Consider the following 19,199-nt stretch of genomic DNA (forward strand, 5'->3'; position numbering starts at 1 on the left):
CATATATCCATTCCTTACACAATCCCTGTGGCAGGGAAACGCCACATGCTCATTGGGTTACCTAGACTTGTCACCATGATGGGGGGAGGGGATAGAGCACACAGGCACCAGGGACAGGTAGACATCCAAACTGTCAGCCAGGGAGAAGGGGCGGCGCCCTCACTGAGAGGAGTCATTAGAGGGGGAAGGTAGTGGGTTCCATTTGGGACATGTTGAGTTTGAGGAGTGAGTGGAGATGAAGTCTGCTGTTCAGAAGGGTATCTGGATTAGAACCAAAAATTAGGTCATGGGAGTAGGGGAGACACCATGGGGGGTGCAGAAGGAGCAAAAGAGGACCCAGACGGAAGGCCAAGGAGGCTGTGTTTAGAAGTCAGGTCCAGGAGGAGGAGGAGTGACCAGAACAAGGGAAAACGGGAAAGTGTGGTGTTATGGACACCATGGAGAAGGCTTCAGGGAGGAAAGAGTGGGCATCTGTGTCAGATTTTGCCAAAAGAGTGCAAGAGTCTATAGGGTTTAACGCATGGAGGCCACTGGTCATTGTGGCAAGAGCCACTTTGGAGGCTAGAGGAGAAGTAGGGATGTGTTCCCATTCATGGGTTATGGGTACAGATTTTCCTTTCCTCCTGATTTTTTTTTATTTCAAAAAGGATCTCTGCAATAGCAAACTAGTGAGCAACAAAATCAAGATGAAGAATTAAAAACAGGCTGGAAATCCATAGAGATAGGAAGTGGCTGCCAGGGCATGGGGAGAGGGGGCAAGGGAGTGACTGCTGATGGGCACAGGATTTCTTTTTGGAGCGATGAAAATGTTCTGGGATTAGATAGTAGAGATAGTTTCACAACCTTGTGAGTATATTAAAAACCACTGGATTGTACGCTTCAAAATGGTAAAGTTTATGGCATGTGAATTATATCTCAATTAAATAAAATCCAACAGTCTAAAGCAATGGCACGAATCCAGAGGTGACATGAAGACTCAAATTCTGTACTTGCTAGAGGCAGGGCACACATCAGGTTCTGAGTTTCCGAGGAGCCAGAGCAAAAAGGGAAATGAGACAAGTTTTATGATTGCCAGTGTCCCTGAGATAAAAATTAGTTTATTGCACGAAAAAGTTCCACTGTTCTTCCCAGTGCAAGACACGTGGAGATTTCTGCAGTGTATCTTCATAAAGGGGCACCCTGTGACACTGTGGATGATGGTCTCAGCCAGCCCCTTAGGGGAGTCTCTACCTGTATGGGTCTCCGGTGGTGGACCCCATCTAAGTCTGAGAGACATGAACGTTCAAGTCAGCCTCACAGCACCCAGGGCTGTGGTACCTGCACTTGGTCCTTGGTCCTGTGGGCAGGAACCATGGGAGGACCAGCCGGGAAGTGCCTCCGGGGTGGCCCCTGACAGCAGGCAGCAGGCCTCAGCTGACAGTGGGACAACAGTGGCCACCCCACCTCCAAAGACTGCCCCTAGGCCCGCTGTGAGACAAAGTACCGTCAGTGGGATGGACATACCACAGCCGTACAGAGGCTCGGTGACGGGAATGAGACCAACTCCCAGGTGCGGAAAGAGGAGCCTGAGGTCTGAGCTGCACCCTGGCTGGCCTCAGGCTGCCTTCCTTGCTCCCAAATGCAGCCTGTCCTCTCAGGCCAGGCCGATCCGCAACGGGTAAGGCAGAGCCCTAGGGCTGATGGAGGGTCGGGCGTTGTAGGAAGGGCAGCTGCGCCCACAGGTACCATCCTCAAGGTGGGCTTTCAGATTCTTAGGCTAGGACTCTGAGACACATTAGCCACTGCCTTCTCCCCTGCAGCCATAGCTAGTCCCCTGCCCACTCAGCCCAGCCCAGGACACTCATACCCGACCCTCTAGGCCCCCTGCACAACACACTCCCTAACCCCCAGTCCCCCACCAGCTGTGCCTTTCCTTGGTACTGAATGACAGATTTTTATTTCATATTTGTGCACAGAGCACCCTCACACACCTCCACGTTCCCACACTAGCACTGCCTCTGACTCCTAATGACACTTGCTCTGTCTGTCATCCACAGGGGAAGCCTTGGGCATCAAGTACCCGGTCCAGGTTCCCTACAAGCGCATCAAGAGTAACCCCGGCTCGGTGATCATTGAGGGGCTGCCCCCGGGAATCCCGTTCCGAAAGCCCTGCACCTTTGGCTCCCAAAACCTGGAGAGGATCCTCGCAGTGGCTGACAAGATCAAGTTCACAGTCACCAGGTACTCGGGGAAGAAGAGTGAGGCAGGACTAGCACGGGTGGGGGCTGGCACCAGGGGACCTTTGGCCTTTCCTTCTGTCAGTCCTCCCCTCCCTGCAGAACACTGTGGCTGTCCCAGTGCCATCCTGGGTCCTGGCAGTTGGGGGGAGGACTGCAGGTCAGCCAGGGTGCAGAGGGCCCCCCAGAGTTCAGAACAGCCACCACACCACGGCCACCATAGCAGGCGCAGCTTTCTTGGCACCTTCCACCTGTCCACTGCACTCCTAGCACCCTGGGAGAAGCGTTAGACTCATTTCAGAGGGGAGGAAACAGAGACAAGTTATTTGCCCAAGGTCACAGAGCCAGCCAGGGCAGAGCCAGCAGGAGACCCTGATCGCCCCCTTCTTGCACGGTGTCCCTTGCACACAGATCACTGGCCGTCATGTTAAAATGGCAGATTCTGATGCAGTGGGTCTTGGATGTGCCTCAAACATTTCTAATGAGCTCCCAGGCCCTCCCCTGACACTCTCCTCTCTGTTTCTCTTCCAGGCCTTTCCAAGGACTCATCCCAAAGCCTGGTAAGAGGCATCGGCTGGGGGGTGGCTGATTGGCATGGGGGGCCAGCCATGGTGCTGGGGGCCAGAGGCTGGAGCCAAGCTTGCTGTGGGACACAGGTTGTGGGGCCCTGAAGCACGAGCGAGGCCCCTGCCTTCCTATTCTCCTACCTCACCTGGGCAATACCCGCAGGAGGCAGGAGGAAAGCCAAGCTGGACCCTGGGACAGAGAAAGGGGTGATGGGTGGCACCAGTGACTTTCAAGCTTCACCCAGCCAGAGTTCCGGAGGAAGGGGCTGGGGCTGGTTGCTGTGGCAAGTAGATGAGGCTGGTGGCGGGTTGGTTTCTAACCTCAGAGGGAAGGAGTTCTGCATGGGGACCCTCGAGGTTGGCAGTAAGATGTAAGGGGTGCCCACCCAGCCTTAGATGGTAAAATCCCTCTCCTGACCCCCTTTCAAGGCACCCACCCCCCTCCATCTCCTCCATGGGCTGTCCTGGCCCTCCCAAACCCTGAATGAGCTGAAACTGTCCCTGTGGGGGTGACATAGCCACCTGGTGAGCACGCTAGGCTGACCAGGGCCTGTGTATTGGGAGATGGGGAACTCTGCCATCTCTCCCCTGCCCCATGCCCACCCTACAAGCCACTGTCGGAGGGAAGACTAGCCGGCCTGTGCCCTGCGGAGGCTGTGCTGTTGTGCTGGGAATGGGTAAGCCATCACAGCATGCCCAGGGCAGAGAAAGCCTGCAGTACAGGAACCTGATTCACAGTCCTGGAGACATTTTGTGTCACCCACATTGACCCCTGCTCGCGGGAACTGTTCCCTCCCTGTGCCCAGGCCTGGCTTGGTGGACTTCTCCAGGGGAAGGGTCAAGAGGCCATCACACTGGAAGGGGCAAGACTTCGTGAGGATATAATGATGTGGCCGCTGCTGTCAGGCTGCAGGGACCCCCTGGGAAGGGAAGGGAGAGTAGGGGTGACTGGGGACGGTTTCCTGGAGAGGAAGGCTCCAGTTGGGCCTCCAGAGAAGGCAAGAGGAGGAGAAGGGGGTGTTTGGTGGGTAAGCAGTGGTGATCTGAGGCCAACCCCAGATCCCTGAGCTCTCAGAGGTGTGGAAACAGTGGGATGCTGTTAGCACGGTGGAGATGCAGTGAAATGCAGCCGTGGTGGCCCTTACCAAAGATTATTGGGTGTCACACCCGCCTCGTGTGAGTTCATTTTACACATATTTCCAAGGCCCTCCTAGGGCCAGCAGTGTTCTAGGCACTAGGGTTACAGTGGTGAACACGGAGGAGGCATCACATTTACTCCTCAAACCTATGAGGTAGGTACAAGAGCCCGACTCACTGGGGGAAACTAAGGTTCAGGGTTTCAGCAATGTGCCTGTGTCATAAGACTAGCAGGTGGCCTTTAGGCCCATACTCTTATAGAGGGACTGGGGACCCCTATTCAGACGACCACATTGGAAGTAAGTACTTCCCTGGGATGCAAGCTGGGGACAGTAGGGACAGGCAGGGTCATGAATGTTCAAATGCTCATGAGAACATCACAGGCCTGTGGACTTGCACAGCTCACTTCTCACTGGCCCTGGGAACCAGAACACACCTTCCCTGGTATACCACCAGCCCGTTCCCCAGGGGTTCACTCACCTGGCTCCAGGGCTGATAGACATCAGTGCTGGTGCCGCTGAGTCAGCTTCCTGCGGCTGCCTGCCCCGACTTGGGTTTCAGCCCAAGTTGGTGTCAGTGCTGGGCCCAATCCCATTAGCAGCAGCAAGAAGCATGTCCCAGCCTCTCTCTGGTAATAAAGAATAGAAACGCATTGCCCTAGCTGGTTTGGCTCAGTGGTTAGAGCATCGGCCCGTGGACTGAAGGGTCCCGGGTTCGATTTTGGCCAAGGGCACGTACCTCGGTTGCAGACTCCGTCCCCTGCCCCAGTCGGGCCCAAGCGGGAGGCAACCAATCAATGTGTCTCTCGCACATTGATTTCTCTCTCTCTCTCTCCCCCCCTTCCACTCTCTCTGAAAAGCAATGAAAAAAAATATCCTCAGGTGAGAATTAAAAAAAAAAAAAAAGAATAGAAACGCAGCCCCTTGGCCTCCCCTGTGCTTCCCCTCTGCACCCCAACCTCTACTCCCCAGAAGGAAGGGTCCCCGTAAAGGACTAAAAAGGGGAACATACATTTTTAATGAGTTTGGAAAGCAGCAAAGGAAAAGCATTTATGTGTGCCGGGCTGTAAGTTCAGCGCTTTGCACTGTCACCTTTTTCTGTCCCCTTTTTATGGATGTTGGGAACTTCAGTGACTTGCCAATAGTGAAGGAATTGTTGGCTCCAAGCCTGGTTCCCTGCATTCTGTCAGGAGGCCCACGGATCACTGGCTAGCAGCATATAATTCAGACCAGCCACCTCATAGTGGAGTGTCAGGCTTTAGAGAGAAACACTTGGGTCAGGGGTCAGCCAGCAGCCTTCACACAGACCACAGAGCTCCTGAGTCCTTCTAGGGGCGACCACTTTCACCAACTAAGAAAGCTTGGCTGCTCATCTTGCTGTTTGAGTAGCTTCTTGAATCTCAGTCATCGCCCTCCAGTCCCTGTGCCAGTCTGCCTGCCCACCCACCCAGTGGCCTTCCCTTTGCCTCTACTATGTACAGAGAGAGGTCTTGGAAATGCTTTCTCTGCCCATGTGGTATGGGACAGGATGGCAGGCTGACTGGAAGAGGAGGTGGGAAAGTGGCCCTGGCCCCAGCCCTCAGGGATGGAACTGCCAGCACCTTTCCAAGCATTGGCACCCTAGACTGGGTGGCAGTCTGGAGAGCCCAGGCAGATTGGCTTGCAGGCCAGCTCCAAGCCGACTCATGCCACTTGTCATGCTGGGCTGGGAAGGTGTCCAGGCTCACAGGAGCCTCGAAGAGTTCACTTGAGGTCATTGAGTGCTGTTCCTGCCCCAGAAAGGGCTGTTCCAAACCTCCCATGAGAAAATCATTGAAGACTGACACAGGCCGGCATCTGGAGGTGATATTGGAGCAGGAGCTCAGGTCTCTAGGGGAGGCAGAATGTTAGCAGGTGCCCTGGGCATGGGAGGGGTAGCCAATGATCTCTGGGCAACATGTGGGCCATGGGAAAGCACAGGCTGGTGCTTAGAGAGACCTGGTTTAAATCCCTGCATGCCTTTTATTGGCCGTGTGACTGAGCTCATTATTTCACATCCTGAGATATTTCACATCTCTTCCTCATCTGTAAGGTGGATAGTGATACCTGCTTCCCCAGGTGATCTGAATCGGACAAATAGTGGATGAGCTCTAGAGGACAGCTTCAACCTGCTGCCCTGGGGGACTTTGTCCTGACGCTCTGAGATCTTTGTAAAGCCTTCAGCCCTGGACCAGTGGGAAAGTACTCAGCCAATGGGGGTGACAGTTATTGTTATTCCTGGGGCTCTGGAAGGCTTCCTGGAGGAGGTGACATTGAACTGGGCCTTGGAGGTGAGCAGAACAGTGTGTGGTGCTGGCACAGGGTACAGAGGTGTCTGGGGGACATGGCTGGGGCACCAGTAAGGGATGGAGCCCATGTGGCCGGAGGGTATGGTGTGTCATGACAAAGAGGCAGTCCTTATCCTGGCACAGTGGAAACTTCGAGACTTTTTCCTTTCTCTTTTATTCTCTTCTAAAAATATGGACTGGACTTTAGTCTGCTAACAGAAGTGTAAGCATGTGAACTTTTTTTTTCTTCTAGAATTGAACTAGGTGTCTACCAAAAAACCCCATTACAGAAACTTAATCTGAGTGGCAGAAACTTAAGTGGCAGAAACTTAATCTGAGTCCATTTAGGATCCCCCTTTCCCTAGACTTGTGTCCAAGTTCCAGAGGGTTTCATAGTACTAAGAAGTTAGGGGGAGGGGGCCCATCAAGTCTGGAATGTCACCCTGAGATATTGGTACCCAGAAGACATCCATGGACAACTGTCCACTCAGGTGATTGGAGAGATGCCCCTTGTTCCTCCCCCACCCCCAGGCCTAGAACCTTCTATGAAGCCCAGCTCCACAACCACTGCCACACTGCAGAGGCTTGAACATGAGCTGACCTGTGCTTGGGGAGGGCAGAAACGAGGTGCTCAGGGGATGAGGCTTGGGAAAGAGGGGAACTTCCCTAGGCAGGGGAGGGACCCTTTTAAAGATGGCTCTCAGATTTTCTAGGTCATTTATTGAAGGCTCTCATAGAAGCCTTTCCTAACAGAAACATCCTGAGAAGATGAATCATAAAGAAGGAAACTATGCTTTGAAGATAAATTGGTCATTAAATCTGGGACTTTCACAATGCTGCCTGGAATGGTGAGCTGGCCCAAAGTGGGGTGAAGGTATGGCCATTCCTGCGCCAGTTTTGTTCTGAGTCCAAAGAGATAACCTCAGAAGGCCATTAGTGTTGTCCCAACTAGGTACACATCTGCTCTCAGGGCCTCAGTTTCCCCACTGGTGTCTGGTAGCCTTCCCAGCTGAGTGGTGGTAGCCACCTGGCTAGAGAGGAAGTCAGGCCTAGACTGGGCCTGGGAGGACAGTGGGAGGGATTTCAGGCCTCCAGTCAGGGGAGCTTTGGGCCAGGGGCTTCACAGGATCCCCGGGGGTGGGTGTTCAGGCTGGAGGAGCCTGGGACTCAGAGGGATGGTAGGGCTAGGCCCTCCACTTGTACTACAGTGAGCTCCAGCCCTAACTTCAAGGGGCCAAGGTAACCTAGGCCTGTCCCCAGGACCCCAAGCCAGTGAGGCCTGGAGAGGTGCACACCATTGGTAGCTCCTTGCTGCACGAGCTGGGCTGCTCACCACCTTACCCAGCTGCCTACAGCAGCACTGAGTTAAAGTAGGGAGACTGGGCCAGGGGCCAGAGAGGTGGGTGGCTGGGGAAAGCAATGGGACGTCTCTGCCCTCCTAGCCCCAGGCATCCAGCTCCCGGGAACAGATGTGCTCCAGGGGCCACAGGTGACTGGGCACCTGACAGCCAAGTGCACAGAGCATGTCAGGAATGTTTGCTGTGGAAAGGGCTCTGGATGAGCCTAGCATCACCCTCTGTGCTCAAGTCCAGATGACCTCTTCCAAAACCCAGACCTGGGGCCTTGAAAATCTGGGATAGCAGAGGAAGCTCTTCAGGATATGTTGGGAAGAAGTAGTGGGAAGGAAGGAGGGGGCTTCTGCCCAGATAGCAGGTGTAATAATAGCCATCAGACATTCTGGTAGGTCATAAAAACCTAAAGGGAATGGCAAATACATGCCCATGGTGAAAATTTTGAAAATACAGAAATCTAACTGCCCAGATGGCTGTTCATTTTTATGGTGATACATTTCTTCCAGATTTTTCTGCAAGCTTATTAATTTTACATCTCACTGTTCTTTCTCTAAAATTTACATACACACAAACCTAAAACATGTCTTTAAAACGCTTTATAATATTCTATCATCAAGCTGCATCATAGTTCTGTAACTACCCTGTCCCTCAACTGTGGACAATTGGGCAACTCCTCACACTATGGACACCTAATATCCATGTCATGCTTATGACTTGCCAATTACAAAGCCTTTCCATACCAGCACATGTGATCTCCCCTAATAACTGGTTTAAAGGAAGAAACAGACTCTGAGAGGTCAAGGAAGTTGCTCAAGGTCACTCAGCAAGCACTCATGCTCTCCCCGCCCTCCTATTTCATCTACACTGGGTGGCTCTTTGCTGCCCCCTTTTGGCTGCCAGCATCTATAACATGGGTCCTACCTATCTAACCCTTTAGGCTCACAATCCTTTGGGTTCATTTATTTGTACAACAAAAATTTATTGAGTGCCTGCTCTGTGTCAAGCAAGATATAGGAATACAAAATATACAAAAACCTCTCCCCTTGTGGTGCATATATTCTAGTGGGGGAGACAGATAAAGAAAAAGAGACAGTATCATATTCAATAGTGACTAGCGCAGTAGAGACAAGTACAACAGATAGGACTATCTGTTGAGAGGACAACAGATAGAGCTAAGTCCTAAAAGAACTGAGGGTATAAGCCAAGTAGAAATCAGGCCAAAACATCCAGGGGGTGGGGTTAGTGCAAAGGCCCTGGGGCCCTGGGCATATTTTGAAAGTAGATCCAACAAGATTGCTGATACTGTGGATGTGGAGTGTGAGAAAAAGAGAGAGAACAAAGATGACATTGTGGGAGAGGACCAAACATCCCTCTACCCTCAAGGTTCTCTGGCTGGTCTAATAATTAAATGGACATGAGAATAAAACCAAACTTAATATACACGAAAGAATCACAGACCCCACATACAAGAGGTTCAGAGATCGAAAGGGGAATCAGGTATATGAGACATCCTGAGCCAGGGGTGAGGTCATGCACCTTGGGGGCTTCAAAGGGTCACTGCAGGATGATAAAAGCAAGGCATTTAGTAAATACAAGTTTGCCCTGCTCTGTAGATAGGTCAAAAGAAGCAGTTGTCTTTAGCTCAAAACAATCTGCATACCACAGAGGCACATCGAGGGGTAACTGATTTTGAACCCCTACAACATCAAGATTTTGTCCCAAGCAACTGGAAAGGGAAAGGGGGCAGTCTGAGTGGTGAGCAAGTTTGACCCCCCAAGTAGACAGGTCAGGCAGTTGGATCCACAAACCAGGGAGGGTCCCGCTAGACACGTGCAGTCTGGAGCCATTCTGTATTGAAGCTGAGGAACTGGATCACAGTGAGGATGGATGACAGTCCAGTCAGAAGGGGTCGAAGAAGGAGCACGGGGGCCTTCTAGCATTTAGTTGTTGGGGAGATGAGGAGAGACAGGTGGATCACCTAGAGGGTGTGGTTTCCTGGAAGCCAGGTGAAAACTGTTGAAGGAGAGTGATCACCTGGGCCAAATGCTGCTGAGAGGTCAAGTACAAGAGACCTGAAACGGAACTGTGGAATTGAGCAACCCAGAGTCCCAGGAGGCCTGGTTAAGAGCAGGTTCAGCCCTAGCTGGTTAGAGCATCGGCCAGAGGACTGAAGGGTCGTGGGTTCAGTTCCCAGTCAAGGGAATGTACCTCGGTTGCAGGTGGAAAGCAACCAACCGATGTGTCTCTCTCATGTGAATGCCCCCCCACCCTTCCACTCTCTCTAAAAATCAGTGGAAAAAAATATCCTCAGGTGAGGATTTTTTTAAAAAGCAGGTTCAGGCAGTGTGGGAACCTTTGTGGAGTAGTGGACTCAGGAGAGAAGAGAAATGGAACTCGCCAGGGACAGATGACCTTTTAGGGGCAGAAGAGAGATGGAGAGGGAGCTGCAGGGTGAAAGGGATCAGGAGAGGGTGCTAGAGGTGGGAATAGCAACAGCGTGATTTTAATTATTTTATTTATTTAATATATTTTTATTGATTTCAGAGAGGAAGGGAGAAGGAGAGAGAGATAGAAACCTCAGCAATAGAAGTCATTGATCAGCTGCTTCCTGCACGCCCCCTGTTGGGGATCAAGCCTGAAACCCGGGCATGCGCCCTGACTGGGAATCAAGCCGTGATCAGTTTGATGCTCAACTGCTGAGCCACCCCGGCTGGGCACAATAGCTTGATTTTAGAGAGAGAAATGAGTGATGTAGCAGAGAGGAGGGTTATCCCCCCCAAGAAACAGATGGGCAGAAGAGGGAGTGCTGAGAGCTTATGCAGGGGCCCCTCTGCTGACTCCTCAGAGAAGGGCAGGGGAAGGGTGACCGGAGCAGGGGACTGTAGGTTCTGATGGGGGTAAAAGACTTTTGGAGTCAGGGTCCTAGAGGTGAGGCCTAGAAAGATGGGAAGGAACAGAGAAGGATGCATGGTGTGGAGACACCATGGAAGGGCCACTGCTGTTGATGACCGTAAGGTTTAGATGTGTCAGGAGGGAGGAGAGGAGGTTGAGGCACAGAGAGTCAGGGCTATGGAAGGCTTGTCTGCATGTAGGTTGATTCCCAAATATGAGGGGAGCAGTGCTGGTTTCCTGAGCCCCAGCTGCTGCCCTGTGAGTTCAGTGCTACCCACAGGCAAAGACCTACCCTCTTCCCCCAGCCCCAGGAGAACCAGCTGCATCTGGGGGTCAGGGCAAGCTCCCCAGGGAGCTGGGAACTTCCAGCCTGGGAGCAGCCACAAAGGTAGGGAGCCATGAAATGACCACAACCAACCTTTGCTGAACCCATGGCATGCCAGGCCCCAGGCCTTTCACACCGCCTGTAAGGTCACTGCTATCACCATTCCCACTCTGCAGCTGGGCACACTGAGAGTAAAAGAGGCAAAGTCGCGTAGTTAGCACTGGCCCAAAGTCATACCCAGGTCTGTGCTGTTCTAGAGCCTGAGCAGGGGGTGGGCAGGGGATATTGGGTGGTGGGGGAGGAGGGTCACAAAGGAATGAGGCCAGAATTATAAAAGGCCCTGACCCAAACCCTGGTGATTCAAGCTTTATCTTGTAACATTGGAGGCTTTTTGCAGTCTGATGTGATAGGATCTGATTTGCATTGTCCTACGGTTACCATGGTAACCAAACATCCACCCACTTTGAGTGGATTATAGAAGGCAGACCGCAATGAAGCCAGGCATTGGGCTGCGGGATGCAGAGATGGGTGGAGTTGGGATCTACATGTAGAAGGGGATGGTTCTGGAAGGGTGATTGTGGTCTGCAGGCCTGTGAGACATCCAGGGGCAGATGTGAAGTTGGCGGGTCCTGAGTGGTGCTCAGAACCAGCAGGGTGGCGTTAGGGCTGGGCATGGTATGAAGGTGGCAGAGAAAGGCCCAGGGTACACCCCAGAGTACTGTGACCTCCAAGGGACCTTGAAGGAATGGGCCCGTGAAGGAACAGAGGAAGGTGGAGCCCAAGGAAAGGAAGTAGAGGGATTTGCCTAGTTTGGCGCATCAGGCAACTGTTTGCAAATCTCAGGAGAGCTGAGTCCTACTGGGCAATACCAGAGGGGTCAAAGAAATAAAGAACATTCTAAAACTATCTTCAAATAGTGGTGGCTTTAAAACGGTTTTTTTTTAAGTCTTGGAAGGTAGGAAATTCCCAGTTACTGGAGAGAAGCATTTGAGCAGAAGTTGAGTGTCCACTCAAGAAAGAGGTCACTTCCCACAGGGTGCACTGCGAAAGAGGAGGGATCGGCTTTTCCAGCTGGAGCTGCCTTTGGTTGGTGCATCACCCACCTGCCTGGCAAGAAAGGGCCAGAGCCCTGGCCCTTCAGAACCAGGGAGGATGCAGAGGGATGAGCCTCCCCACAAACACTGAATTTTACTTCCCTTTGCTGCTCAGCTCCAAGCTTCCTCACAGCTCCTCTCTGGTGTGAGAACCAAATGATAACCAGTTACAGGCCCAGCTGCCTGCCCCAGCTTCCTCTCCTTTTAGTTCCTTCAATCCCAGCCGTGCAACCCTCCCTGCCAGCTTGAAGGAACTCTCTGGTGATCAGCCAGCCCCCTTCCACCCTCTCCCCACCCCAGAGCAGGAGCTCCAGGCCCCAGAGACACAGCAGAGCTGCCGACTTCCTGTCTGACTCCAGCAAGTCAGGTTTGCCTGCTGGGCTTAGGTTTCCCTATTTGTAAAATGGAAAAAGTCCCATACCAGGGCCAACCTGGAGCACACAGCCAAGGCAAGGAGGGGAGGAATGAATGGCCTGTCGGGAGCAGGAGGTGGCGAGGCGGAGAGGCCGGCCAGGCTGGAGCGTGGAGGGCCTGGAAGGCCTGGCTTTGCAGTGTGGACTAGACCCTGCAGACCCGGCCTTGGCAAGCTCTTCCGCTGATGTCGCCGGAGCTGGAGCCCCCGTGTGGGCCAGGGCCCAAGTTCTTGGCCAGTCCCAGCTTTATCTAGGAAGTCTTCACATAGACTATTTCATAAACTCTACTTTAGTTTTAATTTAAAGAACTACTGTGTATGTTAAATTACATTCTGCTGAGGAAAATAGATAATTCTACCTCACACCCCCCAGCATGGCCTGAGGCCAGCTGTGGGCAAAGCTTCTCAGGGAGGGTATAAATAAAGAAAGGCCCAGCTCCAAATGGAATGACACCTCTTGTCATTGTTCCCATTGGTGCCCCTGCCAGGTCTGTCTCTTCTATGGGTCTCCTGTCATTCAGCAGGTACTGTGTGGAGTGGGCTTCCTGGAAGGAGGCCCTGAGTTGGGCCTGATGCCAGCAAGGTGTTGACATCAGCTGAGGGCATCTGGTCAAGGGCCTGAACAGGAGCAGGAACAGGTCCCCTTCTGCCCCTTAAGAAACTGGTCCTACCACTTCTAAGCTGTGTGATCTTAGATAAGTTCACTCTGTAATCTTGGCTAAGTTAATATCTGTGATCTTGGTTAAGTTACTGTCTGTGTTGGATAAGTTAACTTTCTGTCTGTGATCTCAGATAAATTTATTGTCTCTGGGCCTGGAGGTTACATGGAGCACAAATGCCCTCCATGGTGTCCTTTCTCCACCGCCCACCAGCCCCACCCCCAGTCACACACTCACTCCTCTGGCTTCTCCTTCCCCACCTTCTCACCACCCTTCCAACTCTGTCAGGCTCTTGAAAACTCAAAATAAAACTATCCTCTCTCAAGTTTCTAAAGATATCACAATTCCAGCGCCAGCCACATGTTTCTCCACTTAATTATCTCTGCTTTTCTTTGTTAATTAGGCTCCAGTAATGATCTGCCTCCGCCTTCCCCGGAGGAGCTGGCATCTGCTGGGTGGGGCCTGGAGGCCTTTGTGGGCAGACAGACGCCTGGCTGCCAGGCCCAGAATTGGCTGGCTGCCTCCTTTCTTCCAGGAGAGACTGCGCAGTGGGCGATGGAAGGATGTGATGTCAGGAGGCCCTGCCCTTTTCCTGGCCTGTTCGGGCTCAGCTGGGTCATTGCAACCCCATCCTGCCCTGGGGTTTGTCGGTGTTCTCAGGCCTGCCAGGTGGGGGAGGGGGACCTCAGGGTTCCCGAGGTTGTTAGACAGGGGCCTCTACAGGCCCCAGAAGGAGCAGTGGGGGCTTCTGACTCTTCTGCAACATTCCAGAAAACCTCACTGAAACTATGTCCCCAGCTGGGACCACCCAAGCTGACAGGAACAACCAGCGCCTTTATTTGGGCTGGAATGAGATCAGCTTGAGGGGTCACCGGGCACTGCATGCTGAACAGAAGCTCTTGCTGCTTGATAAATGCGTCTTTGAGCCACAAAAGTGAAGGCGTGGGGGGAGGGGAGCACTAAGCGTGGGTCAGCACCGGGTGTTTACTGGGTGGACTCCGCCTTTCCAACCTCCTGAGGAGGGGTCTGGTGACAAAAGAGGCCTCGTGGTGAGGGGAGCTGGTGATGGGGGACATGCAGCCCTACCCCTCTGGTGCTCCCAGACATGGGGACCAGGACAGCCCCAAAGAGGGGCCCCTTCAAGGATTTGGGAGCTCAGGTGCAGTTACTTAGTCTGTGGGGCCAGGCACTGGGCTGGGTGCTGGACTTTGAATCAACACTGATTTTTAAAAAAACACCCTGCCTCACACAGCTTACATTCTGGCATAGATGCAGAGAATAACCAATGTGTGAAGTATAAAGCGAGTTAGATGTGAACGCTAAGGAGAAGCAGAGAAGCCATGAGAGAGGTGGTGTTTATTTTTAGGGAGTTACATACAACAAATGGGTGGGTGGAAAGGCCTTTTAAAAAATTAAAGGCCTGAAGGGGGCGGTAGTGAGCTAGGGGGTTTGGACCAGAAAAGCACTGCAGGCAAAGTGATCACCTGCCAGGGTGCTGGAGGAAGGAGGTCGGGGACATGGTAGGTGATAAGGTGGAAATGGGAAGAGAAGGCAGATTGTGTGGGGCTGGGTAAGATGCTGCCCTTTGTTCCCAGTGAGCTGGGAGCCAATGCAAGCTTCTGAGCAGAAGAAAGAATCCAATTTAGACTTTAACAGGATCACCCTGGCTGCTGGGTGAGGACAGACAGGATGGAAACAGGGAGAAATGTAAGGAGGGGAAGCCCAGTGATGTGTGGTTGGCTCCAGGTGTATTTTGTAGCTAAAGCCAGCAGAACTTGCTGATGTGGCTGCGGGAGAGAGGAGTCATGTTTGACCTCAGGGATTTCGGCTGAGCTGGAAGAGGTGCCTGTAGCCGAGATGAGGGTGATTCAGGAGGAGCCAGCTGGGAGGCTGCACTGTCAGGCGCTCATTCTGTGGCATGTTAAGTCTGCGGTGTCATCCAGTAGCAGGTCCACGCACAGTCGGGGGCTCAGGGAGCAGACTGGGCTTGGTGTATAATTTGGGAAATCATGAGCACTTGGCTAGTTTTTAAAGCTCTAAAACAGAATGAGATCATTGAAAGTGAGTCAAGTCAGAGCCGGAGTCCTGGTGCTGTCAGTGCTCACGGGTCAGGAGGTGCTGGTCAGGTGGGAGGGAGCCGGGAGGGGGTGGTGTCCTGAAGCCGAATGGAAAACCCATTCCTCCCTGGGGGACAGCCTTCTGCCCTTGTGGCCATGAAGATCCCACAGCTCAGAGGCTTGGCCCAGCATCTTGCAGGGATGTTGGGATCAGGCCCTGAGCAGTGATGGCTTCTTAGCAGGACCCGGTCTTGGGCTTGAAGGGAAAAACAGCCCTTTGTAGGTACAGCCCCCGCCATGCAGGATTATAGATGCCACACAGGGCGGGGACGGAAAAGAAGGTCCCCCCTTCACAGTCTAGGAAGCAGGGCAAACCCGAATCGATTATCTGTTCCCTGAAACTACGTATATTTCCCATGGCCTCTCTGGTGGGAACCTGGGGAGTAGCAGGCAGAACATTACCTGGGCAAAAAACGGGGCGAGTGGTACCAGCAGATGGTCTTGTTTGCCAGGGGGAGAAGGGTGATTTGCCCCGTGGACAGCAGAGAGCCCTCCGCAGGGTTTAAGTAAGGAAATGACACAGTTAGGTAGACTGTTTAGAAAGAGCAATGGGGCTTGCAGCGCAAAGGAAGGATTTGGAGAGGCCAGGTGAAAAGTTACGGCCACAGGGAGATGAGAGCTAGCTGATCATGAGCTGGACCTGTGGGAGGTTTCTCTGGGAAAGTGGCTTGTTGTGGTGGCCCCCTGGATTTGTGGATGGAGGCAAGGGCTCACAGGGAGTTTGTATTAGTTTCCTGTAGCTGCCGTAATGAATTACCCAAACTTAGGGGCTTCAAGCAACACAGAAATATTGCCTTGCTGTTGCAGAGGTGAGAAGTCTAAAATTAGTCTTACAGAGCTAAAGTCAAGGCATGAGCAGGGCAGGTTCCTGCCAGAGGCTCTAAGGGGGAGCCATTTTCTTGTCTTTTTCAGCTTCTAGCAGTCACTCGAATTCCTCTGCTCACGGCCCCTCCTCCATCTTCAAAGTGCATCACTCCACCCTCTGCTTCTGTTGCCCATCTTCTGTTTTTGACCTTGCTTCCTTTATGAGACTCTTGTAATTATACAGGGTGCGGCAAAAGTAGGTTTACAGTCGTGAGTGCACACCACAGAGTTTATTCTTGCATTATTTATTAATTATATTACTTTCCTTATGAACAGCTCTAAACATACTTTGGCCCACCCTGTATTTAGGGCCCACTGGAATCAGCCAGGATCATCTCCCCATCCCAAGATCCTCAAGTTAATCACAGCAACAAAGTCCCTTCTACTATATAAAGAAACATAGTCCCAGGCCCTGGGGATTAGGACGCGCACAGCTTTGGGGCCACTACTCAGCCTACCAAGGGTTGGAGGCAGCCAAGGTTTCTCCCTTGAGCAGCCCTGTGGGGGAGTGGGGCCTGGGACACGTGGAGAGGCTATTTGGGGGAGTACAGAATCCAGGGCGCTCGAGGAGGCAGTTGGAAATATGGGTTTGGGGGTTGCAAGTACAGAAGAGTGAGAAGGGGCTGCAGCATGGGGGGGGGTAGTAGGAAGATCTTCTCCTTCCCCCACGTGTGGAAACAGGGTCCTAATAGGCAGTCAACACAATTATAAGCCTGGGTTTTGGACACTCCTCTGCCCTCTTTGCAGCCAGGACAGAGAGAGTTGTACTACAAGGGGTTAGGACTCTGGGGTAAATCCTGGCTTCCCCACTCACTCACTGTGTAACCTCGGGCAGGTTGCTTCTCTGTGCCTCTGTTTTCTCATCTGTAAAATGGAGATACTCATAGAGCTTCTTCATCGGGTTGTTGGAAGGATTAAGGGAATGAATCCATGCACAGACCTAAGAATAGTGCCTGGCACATAAGAACTTCATCTCTCTATTTATTGAGCACCTATGATGTGTTAGGCATTATTATAGGTTCTGGGGCTAGAATTGTGAACAGATAACTGAAAACAGACAGCAACCTCAGCCCCAGGGAGTGTCCCTTCTTGTGTAGTTGGCTGTAGCATTGGCGGCGGCTGCTGTACAGCGTGAGGATGTGTCCTCGGAATCAGCCAGGTGAGGCAGGAGAGTATGCATCCTTTCTGCCCCAGCCTGTGCAGTCAACCGCCCCAATCTCTCCACCTTTTCCAAGAGAGATGCTGATGCCCTGCTCATCACACTGAGAGCATGGCATTCTGGGCCTGGCCAATGTGGCCACAGTTTTGCCTGGGCCTTGGCCAGCTTTGGGTCAGTGCTGTCCCCTGTAAAGCTGGGACCTGGGAGCAAAGGGAAGGAGGCATTTTCCCTTGGGAAGGGCCATGAGTGTGGCTGGCCCCAGGCTTGTCTGTCTAGGACAGACGCCCATGACAAAACCTGCCACCTGCTCTGCCCAGCCTGGCCCGTAGGCTCGAGCCATAGGGCTGTAGGAGAGTTTGTGAGACAGCCCTTCCGGAAGGTGCTGGGCTGTTCTCAGACAGGAAAGCAGTACCTAGGGGTCAGAGAGACCTGAGTTTGAGCCCTAGCACCACCCATTGCAGACCATGGTCCTTGGTAGCTTTGGGCAGGCACTTTGACTCCTCTGAGCCTCAGTTAACTTATCTATAAAATGGGGATCTCAACACCTAGAGGTCAGGCTTGTCCTGAGGAATAAAGGGCATCACTGTGTAAATTTCCAGGCCATCTCTGGCGGGTGTGTAATCAGCAGATGTGGGATTTGCATCCCGATGCTGGCAGCTGAGGTGGCAGTGGAAGGATCTGGTAGCCCCAACACGGGAGGCCCCAGCCAGAAAGCATCCTGTCGGCCACTGTTTCAGCCTCTTGTTTGCAGCTGGAGGGCAGACAGCTGGGCTGCAGGGAGGAGCACAGAGCACCTGCCCAGGCAGGTTGTGTCCCACCCACCACCTACCCCAGGAAAGAGAGGTGGATTGTTGGGGGCACAGAGCCAGGCCTGAGGGAACTGTCAAAGAGAAGGCTTGTTTTCTTCCGTCCTCTCTTCTCCTCCCCAGTGAACCTCATGCACTTATCACATCAATCCCTCTGCCGTTGATCTCTGCATGTAACAATTGATTGCTATAACTTTTTATTTTGAAATAATTTTTAATTTACAAAGAATTGCAAAGATTCAGAGTTCCCAAATACCGTCTCACCCACATAGGACGTTGACATCTTACATAACCATGGTACACTTGTCAAAGCTAAGAGATTAGCATGGATTGATTGATACAATGCGATTAAACTACAGGCGTTAAGTTTCATCAGTTTTTCCACTAATGTCTTTTCTGTTTCAGAATACAGTCCCGGATACCGCATTGCACTTAGCATTCATTTATTTTTATTCTCATTGGTGTTCCCTCGTATTTGTCTGCTGACTGGTTAATACGTACTACAGTGAACACCCATGAGCCCTGCACCCATCCAAGAATTAGAACAGTACTGATAGTGTACTGTTCTCCCCCACAGGCTCTCCCTCAGCACCCCCTCTCTCCCCAGAACAAATATCCTGAATTTTATGTGTACCATTCTTTTTATTTTTGCCTCCAAAATTTCAAAACTGCAGGGGGGAAATGAAAGACTAGTATAGTGACGGCCTATATATCCTTTCTCTGATTCATTAATTCTTTACATTTTACCATGTTTCCCACCCTCCTCCCTCTCTCTCCGTCACACACTGACCCCACCCCATTTATTCCTGTCTCTCTGTCTCTTTTTCCGTTTGAAGTAAGTTGCAGACATCTTGACTCTTCACACCTAAATATTTCAACGCACCTCCTACGTCTCCTTAGAACAATGCTTTTCTTCTACATATCCACAGTGCTGCCATAACACTTATGAAACTTAACAACTGACTCCCTCCCTCTTGTCTAATATACGGTCTGTATTCAAATTCCCCAAATGTCTTTTATGGCTGATTCCCCCATGATATAATCACTGTTCACTGGTTGCTATTTTAAATTTTTCTGTCGCATATAATATTTGCCTAAACCAAAGTTGTTTCATTTGCTTTTTTTTTTTTTGCTTTTTTTTTTTGCTTTTATAAGAAGGTGGACGTGGGTTCATCTTTTAACCCCTTCTTGGGCCTGCATGTAGGTGCAGCAGAAATTCCATCATCTTTGTTTTACAGCTAGAGAAACTGAGGCTCAGAGAGGGAATGGCTGTGCCACAGTGGGGTGTATAAAGT

At 51.9% G+C, this 19,199-nt stretch overlaps 1 protein-coding gene across 3 annotated transcripts in view; it reads left to right on the forward strand.

Moving 5' to 3' along the window:
- GTF2IRD1 (GTF2I repeat domain containing 1) overlaps positions 1-19,199 on the forward strand; it is a 99,172-nt gene that overhangs the window by 67,026 nt on the left and 12,947 nt on the right. For all 3 annotated transcript variants that reach the window (XM_087815604.1, XM_087815603.1, XM_087815605.1), the window contains 2 exons: positions 2,037-2,220; positions 2,748-2,776. In XM_087815604.1, the coding sequence (XP_087671730.1) occupies positions 2,037-2,220; positions 2,748-2,776 (213 nt within the window). The remainder of the gene's footprint in view (positions 1-2,036; positions 2,221-2,747; positions 2,777-19,199) is intronic.

This window comes from Miniopterus natalensis, chromosome 3, assembly GCF_054644295.1.
Source record: "Miniopterus natalensis isolate mMinNat1 chromosome 3, mMinNat1.hap1, whole genome shotgun sequence".
Lineage (NCBI taxonomy): Eukaryota > Metazoa > Chordata > Mammalia > Chiroptera > Miniopteridae > Miniopterus > Miniopterus natalensis.